Source organism: Solanum lycopersicum, chromosome 1 (genome assembly GCF_036512215.1).
Source record: "Solanum lycopersicum chromosome 1, SLM_r2.1".
Lineage (NCBI taxonomy): Eukaryota > Viridiplantae > Streptophyta > Magnoliopsida > Solanales > Solanaceae > Solanum > Solanum lycopersicum.
The window spans coordinates 46,863,658-46,873,895 of record NC_090800.1 but is presented as its reverse complement, the minus strand read 5'-3'; the positions used below and the strand labels follow the sequence as shown (position 1 = coordinate 46,873,895).

Below are 10,238 nucleotides of genomic sequence, written 5' to 3'. Positions count from 1 at the left end.
CCCAAATGTTTTAGGTTCGAGTCGTTGAAGTGTTTTGAAAGGCTACTTGAAGAAGGCTTGTATCCTTGATCATCCAAGTAGAAAAGGTCCTCATTTTTCGAGGGAGATGTCAATATTCGATCTTATGTTGTTGTATTAACGTTAAGACTCTTGTGTTCTTCTCATTTAATTTGAGTACGTTTTGTATAAGCCTATATGTGGCTCCTTTACATTGATGTAGGGCTATGCCCAAATTTCAATGATCTTTAGATGGTATGAGGTTGAGACAATCTGTAATAACTATGTTCTATCTTGCTTATATATGTGTGTGCAATAAAAGTAGAAGGCCATGTAACCTTCCTATACGAAGAATCTATGAATACTTGATATTTATATTATGTGTATGTCATGTTCTATGTAAACCTCCAAGTAGAAGTAATAAAAGTTTTTAAATTTTTTGATAAATTTGACTTATTAATGTTATTAGGTAATCAAAGAGGCTAATCATAGTCCTACGAGAGGACGACGACACCGATTACGTCTAGGGGATAAACCTGGATGTAACACCAGCTGAACAAGTTACTATTTATAATGATGCAATATTTATGATGTCCACCTGAACACTTATAAATCTTTAAAATACACTATTATCTAATGCAAGGGGGTACTACGTCCTGCACAAAGTTTGAAATAGTTGTAATAACTTCGGTCAAAGTTCCGATATATTACGAACCTTTATTCCCATAAATGTTTAATGAAGTGAGCCAATACATGGAATCCAATACAATTCGTACTTGTCAATGAAATAGGCCCAATTCATAGTACAACTTACATTGACTAATTGTACATAATAAATGGGGTTATGGTCAGATTTCACCACAATGCGATATAAAATCATGAAGTTGATATTTTGTTTAGACATGCTATTTGAAAAATTTTATGTTGTATTATTTTGTACAAAACGTACTGACTCATAAGTTGTAAAATATTAAATTTCTCAATTCTTTATACAATCTTACCAGATATGAAAAAGTTAAAAAAATCTCATAATATACTATCACAAAGGTATTAAAAATAAAGCATTTATTGATCAAACTTTGATTAAAGATATTTGAACATAAGTTGTAGAGTACTAATCTTTAGTATAATAGGTCCGACATCAAAACATACACTTTTTGAACCCTAAACACCAAATGAGATGCTTTCTAAAAACACATACCAAATTAGACACTCTCTAAAAACACACACCAAAATTGATAGTTCGCCTATTATTTATGGACAAACTATAACTACCATTTTTTAACATTGTCATCCCATTAACTTCAAATCCATCCAAAATAATATTACACATATTTAATGGTAGTTCGCCCACAAATGGGCTAAATACATTTACTTTTATTAACTTCTCACGTGAATATACATCTCATCTCAATTTCAACTGTACATAAATCATAAACATTTTTCAATAGTAAAAGTCTAAACATAATTTTTTTATTCAGAAAATAAAATTTATTATTTATTTGGTTAAACCAATAGTAAAATTAATAACCAGTTTCCCAACATAAACTACATCATTGTATATGTGACCTGAAGCAATGTCCTTTTCATTTCTATGACACCTAGTACTCTTGACTTCACAGGTTCTAAATTTTTAATATTTGCAATTAAATAAATGGATAAGGGGGCCAATTTGACTCATTTCCCAATGGAAATTTCATTTCTAAGATCTATACTCAATGACAATCTCAATAGAGTATTATTTTTTTCTTGAAACTCTAAATTTTTTACATGAATTTTTTGTTATATCTAAAAGAATTACTATATATGAAAAATAAAAAAGATTCTATATAGGTATTTTCCAATTACGGATGAGCAAAAAAAATTATTGGAATTAATGAACTAAGATACTTTTTTTGTTATAAAATTTTTTAGGGTTCGCCTATACTAAGGTGAGCTCCAATATTTTGTTTCTAAAAAAAATATTGTAGTTTCATCAGTTAGGGGTGCACTATAATATACTTTTATAAAAAAAATTATCAAGTACAACAGTACTGAACATCTACATTTCTTTTTTTATGAGTATATTTTATGTCCGCTAATATAACTGAGCCCATCAATTTTCTGAATTCACAAAACAAGAAAACATGTGAATATCCAATTATTTTGAAGTAAATAACTTTTTATTAATCATTGGACACGCATAACTCCAAGACTTAAGACAGAGATTTCTTGGAGTCCTCAATATTTTAATTTTACAATACATTTTGCATTTACAAACATTTGGTTCAATTGGATATACAAGTTTTCGTATTGTTGAGACATGACTATCAAATTTCAAAAATTAAAATAGAAATAATAAAAAATAGAAGATGAATGAGAAAATGTAGAGTGAATAACACATAAAGAAAGTGAAATACATTCACGTGAGGAGTTAATACGAAGTATTGTAATTCGCACATTTGTGGATGAACTACCTTTAAAGTTTGTGTAATATTATTTTAGATAGATTTTGGAATTAATGGAGATGACATTGTTAAAAGATGATAGTTATAGTTCGCCCATAATAAAATGAACTGTCCCCTTTGGTGTGTGTCATTGCAAAGTGTCTCTTTTGGTGTTTGGGGTTCAAAAAGTGTACATTTTGGTGTCATACTACTAATATAATCCTACCACGTAAAAGGAACAATCTCCTCACGTTGAACTGACATTTCTCGATCATAAGATGGATAAGAAGAACCAATGTTGTTACTTTTAGTCATTTGTTAATTAATTTGATTGGTAAATAAATTTGATTAAAACATAATGCATTTGTGAATATAAATGGTGAAGTATCAATTTATTTGAAGTAATAATAAACTTAATATTGGTGAGAAAAATTTTGATATGAGATATAAATGGTTTAAAAAGTAATAATATGAATTATAAATTTTATTTACATATGAAATAAATGGTTAGTAGGTATAAAGGTGGGGTTCATTTTACATACTATAAACCTGTGAATCAATTTTTATATTTGTAAAACCTCATTTATGATATAAAATTCTAAAATCGTATTTTTTTGGAGAATTTGAGATTTCATCTCATGATATGAAATTAACAAGAAATCACATGTACAAACGTTGATTTCATACCACGATTTGAAATTGCATGTCCTAATATCTACTAAAGATATGGAGGTGGAATTTCTAGGATAAGATAAATCAAAGATGAGAAAAAAAAAGGAATTCGTGTCAACACTGGTCTTATATCGTTGCTCTTTCTATACCAATTTATGTAACACAAATGAAATTTGGAGAGTTAATTATTTTTTAAATATTATTTTTTTGAAATATTTGAAGTTTTTAGTTATTGTGATTTCTAATAATATTTATCATTTCAAATAACATATGTATCTAAGTATGTGACACGGATAAAATTTAGAGATCTAACCAAATTTTTTTATATTATTTTTAAATATTAATTAGTATGATTTATAATACTTTTTATGTAATATTCAGCTTGATTTGTTACTTTTACTATCTCAATTTATGTGACATCGAAAGAATTTTGACAGTAGTCAACCAATTTTTTTAAAATAAATCTTTTTTAAAAAATGAAGTTACTAAAAACATTTTTTTGTAGTACTTTCATATAAATTTTAAATATATACTAAATATTTCAAGTTGTTAATTATTATAATTGACATTCACATAAATTACAATTATATAATATATTTTTAAAAAAGATAAATAGATTAAATGAGAGAGTACTAAAGTGGCCCCACACCCTTGGCTACAAGTAGACAACTAAACACATCTTACATGAATTGTGCTCGTGTAGCATCTAGTTTTATATATAATAGAATTTAATTTGTTAACTATCTCATTTTATAGTATTTTCAACATAATTTTAAAATATATAACATATTAAAAATGAAAGTGGACAAATGAATAAAAACGAAATGGTACATAAATGGGCCCTACCCCTTCACTACAAACGCACATATCGTCCATAAATTATGTACTTGTACCCTCTTATTCTATCTACAAAAAAAACTATAAATATTACATTTGTTACATAATTAAAAAGAAAGAAAAAAAGGACATCTTCAATGAAATAATGGAGATATCATGTGCATACGGTAGATAATAAGGAAAGAAGGTCCATCGAAATAAAAAGAGGACCAATCATCCACCAAACCATTATTATCCTACACTCTCCTTCAGCAACTAGTTCAGTAGTAAAGAGTCAATAAATAATTAAATATTCCTTTATAAAAAATTTGAAGTTCAAATTAGGTTTTATAATATAATTTCAAAATCTACAAAATTTAGTTCAAAACTAACATATCACTCATTCTAAAATTTTCCTCGTATTTTAATGTTGAAACTCCGAATTCCCCTCCTCTCCCCCTCCCCCTCCCCCCTACAACTCCCAACTCCCCGCCCACCCCACTCACACACTTATTTACACTACATATTTTCTTTTCTCCTATCTAAATTCATTTTCACAATATAAATATACAAGTTCTCTTTTTTATGATATTTGTTGCAGTGTTTGATGTTACTTAAAAACAACCATTAAGCATCAGTTTTGCAATTCTATGTATAGGATTTAAAGGTTATCTATTTCATTTTTATTTTATGAGTTAAAAAGATTTCATTCTTCAACGTCGTTAACTAATATGCCTGAGTAGTGTTTGTTTAATTTTTATACTATTAGTGAAAGAGTTGGTTGATTCTTGTGGAATAAAACTCAATGGAAGATGAATTAACATGAATATTTGGTAGGAAGATAATTAGTACAAAATAATAGTCAAGATAGTATCTTGGTAGGTGAGAATTAGATAAATCATAAAATGGTTTTACATGTTTAACCTTGATATTTTTAACACATAGTGATGTCATTGATGACATCAATAGGATGAATTCATTCCTATAAATAGGTAGATCTTAATTCATTTTCGAAACAGCCTCTCACTTGCCTTCTCAACTTCCAAGGCATTTGTTATTTTCTATCTTGTAGTATTTCACCTGTATTCTTTATAGAGTGAAATAAATATTGGTGCAGTTTTCCCTTGGTGGGCGTAGGATCATTTTGATCTGAACCATGTTAAATATTATTAGTCTTCCTTGTTCTTTATTTTATCATTTTCGCTAACAATTGGTATCAGAGCCAATGTTTTGTCTGAGTATGCTATTTAGTTACAACAGAGTTTGAACTTCCACATGAGAGAAGAAAATTTTTTTTTCTATAGTTCCAAATACATTGTAGTAGGAAAAGGAAGAACAAGTAAAAATGACTTAAATGATGTTTGAAACTGATATATTTAGTGGTCGCAACAAATTCAATGTCTGGAAGATCCAGATGATGGCGTTATTGCGGAGGGAAGGTTCAATCCATGCTATTAATGAAAATTACCCTAATAAGACATCGAATTTCGACAAGGAAAAGATTGAAGGAGATGCATTTAGTGTAATATAATTGTACTTTACACCAAACGTTCTTTCTTAAGTGAGTACAAGTACCAAAGAGACAGGCAAAAAGTTATAAGAAAAGCTTGAAGGGATTTACCAGGACCAGTCAGTGACAACAAGGATGTTGTTACAACGATGTCTTCATACATTTAAGATGGATTCAGATACTTTGTTGCAAGACCATCTAGATGAGTTCAATAAGCTTGTGATTGACTTAAAAATTGCTTGAATAGTAAAAGACGAGGAGACGCTTGAATGTTATTTGTTATTTTTGTTAACTTCAAAATATTGTGATATTGAGAATTCAGTGATGTATAGCCAACAACCTATCAAACTTGAGCAAGTACGCAAGCACTAAATTTTGTGATGTGCAGATGCATTTTGAAGGATACAGAAGTGACGAAGTTAGTGGAATCTTTGTAAGAGGTCATACTGGCCAACAGGGAAGGAGCAAATCGAAGTACAGAACAAAGTCTTGTATGAACAAAAAGAATACGGATGTTGGGGTTGTCAAAAGAAGGGGATCTTTGAATGAGATTGCCCTATGTCGAAGTCCAAAGAAAAGAAGAGTGCATCCATTGTTGAGAAAATACATGACAATAATGATGATTATGTATTAACAGCATCATATAGTAGTGAAGTTTATGGCAACAAATGGGTCTTAGACACTGGTTGTACTTTTCATATGACATTCCGAATAGATTGGTTCAGCAACTATATAATAAGTAGGGGAACTTCATTAATGGGCAATAATGCAACTTATAAAATAGTTGGCATTGGTTCAGTTCGTGTATGCTTCCATGATGAAATTGTGAGGACTATTAAAGAAGTCCGCCGTGTTCCTGATTTGAAGAAGAATTTGATCTCCCTGGCTACTTTGGATAAATAAGGCTATAAGTACATAAGTGAAGGAGAAACTATAAAAGTAACTAAAGGGCTTTAGTCATATTGAAGCCCAAGATGGAGGATAACGTCTACACACTTGTGGGAAGCACCATTATTGGCTCTGTAGCATCTACAGTGAAATTACCTAATGATGACAAGGAAAAATTATGGCATATGAGATTAGGACATATGAGTGAACGAGTATTACAGATGTTGAGCAACCACAACCTTTTGAATGGTGAGAAGATCAGCACACTTAAATTATGTGAGCATTGCATCTTAGGGAAGCAGAAAAAGGTCATGTTCAGCACTTGCAAGCACAATATGAGGGGTTCTAGACTACATTCATTCAGATTTATGGGGTCCCTCTAAGCTCCATTAAACGGAGGAAAGAGGTATCTTCTAACATTCATTGATGATTTATCACAAAAGGTTTGGGTGCGTTTCTTGAAAAGTGATGGTTTTTAAGCATTTAAAGAGTGGAAGATTTTGGTTGAAAATCAAATGAAGAGAAAATCAAGTATCTCCGCACAGACAATGGCTTGGAGTATTGCAGTGAAAATTTAAATGATTTTTGCAAGGTCTTAGGATTGTAAGACATTAGACGGTTAGACACACACCACAACATAACTCTCCTTGAGAAGGCTCGTTGTATACTTTTAAAAGCCAAGATAATCAAAGTATTTTGGATTGAAGCAGATCATACTGCTTCTCATATTGTCAATCGATCTCAAGTATCCACGATTTAATTTAAGACTCCGAATAAGGTCTGGTCCGGGGAACCCTCTAACTATTCGTACTTGCGAATATTTGGGTGTCTTACTTAATATCATGTTAATGAAGGAAAGCTTGAACCAACGACTAAAAATTCCATATTCGTAGGATATTTAGATGAAGTTAAAGGGTACACACTTTGGTGTTTGTCTTTACTCAAATTTGTAGTTATTAAAGATGTTACCTTTGATAAATCTTGTATATTTGATCCTTGTAAAGTTTCTGTGGAGTTATCAAAAAGTAGAACGAGCAGGTGGAGCTACCTGTGGAGCTTACCAAGGAACGGTATCAAGAGACTCAAATTGATGAGTCAAAACCTATAGATCTTGAAGAACCTCCTATCATTGAACCATACACATTTGCAAAGGGAAGGGACAAATGGCAGATATGGAAATCTTATTGCACATGTGTTTGTAACTGAAGATGAAGAGATTAAAGATTTTGAGTTCTCTTCGTATGTTGAAGAAACTTCTTGCAAAGATACTGCACAATGGAAGTTATCCATGATGGAAGAGATGAAATCTCTTCACAAAAATGAGACATGGGTCTTAGTTAAAAGGCCAAAGGGGATGATGACATTTGGATGCAAATGGGTCTACAAAAAAAGGGGATTCGAAAAGTGGAAGATGCTAGGTTCAAGGTGAGATTGGCTGCAAGGGGTTTCAGCAAAAAAGAGGGAATTGACTACAATGAAATTTTCTCTGCGGTCGTGAAACATAGCTCAAATCACGTGCTATTAGCACTGGTTGTACAATTTGAGTTAGAGATTCAACAACTTGATGTCAAAACTACATTCTTATATGGTGATCTAGAAGAGACAATCTATATGGATTAGCCTGAAGGTTTCCTACGTGAAGGAAAACAAGACAATATATGCCAACTGAAGAAGTCTTTGTACGATTTGAAGTAATCCCCTAGATAGTGGTACATGAGGTTTGATGCATTCATGACTAAACATGGATTTTTGAGGAGTGCATTGAATAGATGTGTGTATCACAAGAAGATGTCTGGTAACTCTATGATTTATCTATTGTTGTATGTTTATGATATACTTATTGCTGCTAACAACATTACAGAGATAAATTTTTTGAACAAACTGTTGAGCAAGGAATTTGACATGAAGGATTTGGGAGCGGCAAAGAAAATCCTTGGAATGTTGATTTCAATAGAAAATGTTGTTCTACATCTTTTTTCAATAGTGGTACATCGAAAAAGTTCTTGAGAGGTTCAATATGCATATGAGCAAGCCTGTAAGTACAACATTATCTTCTCATTTCAAGATTTCAGAGTTACAAATGCATTAGTCTATGGATGATGTGGGGCATATGTCAAAGGTTTCTTATGCGAGCGCAATCGATAGCATTATGTATGATATGGCGTGCACACGTCCAGATATTGCTCAATCTTTAGTATGGTAAGAAGGTACATGACAAATCCAAGAAAAAGGCATTGTGAAGCTGTTAAGTGGATATTGAGACATCTTACAGGATCTCATGATGTTGGCCTAACCTTCCGAAAAGTGAAGGTATTTCAATTCTTGGGTCTATAGATTATGACTATGCAAGGGGATCTTGATAGAAAAACATCCACAACTGGTTACATTTGTACTCTTGTTAGTAGTGTCATTAGTTTGAAATAGACTTTATAGTCAATTGTCACTTTGTCTACAATAGAGGCAGAATATATGTCCGCAACGGAGACAGTGAAAGAAGCTATTTAGTTTAAAGGTTTGTTGGCAGAATTGAGTTCGATTTAGCTTGAATAAATTCTGACATGTGATTGTCAAATTTCTATTCATTTGATTAAAAATCAAAGATTTCATGAGAGTACCAAACACATTGATGTTAGACTCCATTTCATTTGAGATATCATTGAAGAGGGAGCTATCAACGTTGAGAAGCTTATCACAGACGATAACGTTGCATACATGCTGACCAAGATAGTCCTTCTTTACAAATTTGCTCACTACAAGGACTTGACGTGAGTATGTATCAATTGATGCAATTCTGAAAAAACAACTACTTGGTGGAACTAGTATGTTCAACAAATGTTTGATTCTTCTTGTTTCTTATAAGTATATTTCCTAGTAAGCTTAGAAGTTTTGGCCAGAGTTGTTTATACCCATGCTTGGAACACAAACCAAGGCAGGGATTGAAAGAGTTGGTTTGGATTCTTTTGGAATCAAACTCAATGGAATATGAATTAACACGAATATTTGGTAGGAAGATAATTAGTAAAAAATAAAATTCAAGTTAGTATCTTGGTAGGTAAAATTTAGGTAAACCATAAAATGGTTTCACATGTTTCACCTTGAAATTTTTGACAGATAGTGATGTCATGGATGACATCAATATGATGAATATATATAGGTAGCTGTTAATTCATTTCCAAAACATCCTCTCGTTTGCCTTCTCACCTTCTTAGGCATTTGTTGCTGTTCCTCTTATATTATTTTACTTGTATTCTTTGTAGAGTGAAATAAAGATTGGTGCAGTTGTTCTTTGGTGGACGTAGGATCATTTTGATCCGAACCACGTTAAATATTATTGTTCTTCCTTGTTCTTTATTTTCACGCTTCCGCTAACAATTTGATTGGATGTGTAAATTAAGATAGAGAACTAAATAAAGGGATGTGGTACCTCCTATGCTCTCATGCAAATCAAATACTCCACACATTTGTAAAGTGTACCATTTTTGCATGTGCAACAACTACAACGTCTTTTTTTAATTCTTGACCAATGAAAATAATTTAAGGTTTATTCTTTTCTCTCTTTCTTACATAAGATCAAGGACATGATTTAGAGGTATCTAGCTTTTGAAAAATTGAAAATTTGCTCTTGTCTCATTCACAACAAGTTGTCGCAATATAAAGGGAAGACAGTTAATTCCTTGTTGTTAGATTTTGTACCTAGTGCTTACATTCCAACACCTACTATACTTCAAAAAGCATGTGTAGGTATCTTTCTTATGTATTGTTCCTTTTAGAGTTCGTCCCAACTAGAGGTAGTTGGTTAAAGAACATGAGCAACATATATTACATATATAGGTCTTGAAATAGAATTGCTACTAGGGATTGGAAAATAGGTTAAAGAGTCAAGTCGTGCTTTTTCCTTTCTTGAGAAAGAATATTCTCACGCAAATATT

At 31.5% G+C, this 10,238-nt stretch overlaps 1 protein-coding gene across 1 annotated transcript; it reads left to right on the top strand.

Moving 5' to 3' along the window:
• The first annotated feature begins 5,265 nt into the window (after window positions 1-5,265).
• Window positions 5,266-6,324, top strand: LOC138342198 (uncharacterized). Its single transcript, XM_069294420.1, has 3 exons — window positions 5,266-5,433; window positions 5,810-5,912; window positions 6,059-6,324. Exons 1-3 carry the CDS (start codon window positions 5,266-5,268, stop codon window positions 6,322-6,324), a joined length of 537 nt encoding a protein of 178 aa, XP_069150521.1.
• The last annotated feature ends 3,914 nt before the right edge of the window (window positions 6,325-10,238 follow it).

Bases quoted from the DNA above. Each gene is read 5' to 3' on its own strand.
- LOC138342198 (XM_069294420.1), top strand. From the start codon at position 5,266: ATGATGTTTGAAACTGATATATTTAGTGGTCGCAACAAATTCAATGTC. The intron at 5,434-5,809 runs GTAATATAATTG...TGTGATGTGCAG, and splicing joins TTGAAGGAGATGCATTTAGT to ATGCATTTTGAAGGATACAG. The intron at 5,913-6,058 runs GTATGAACAAAA...ATGTATTAACAG, and splicing joins GAAGTACAGAACAAAGTCTT to CATCATATAGTAGTGAAGTT.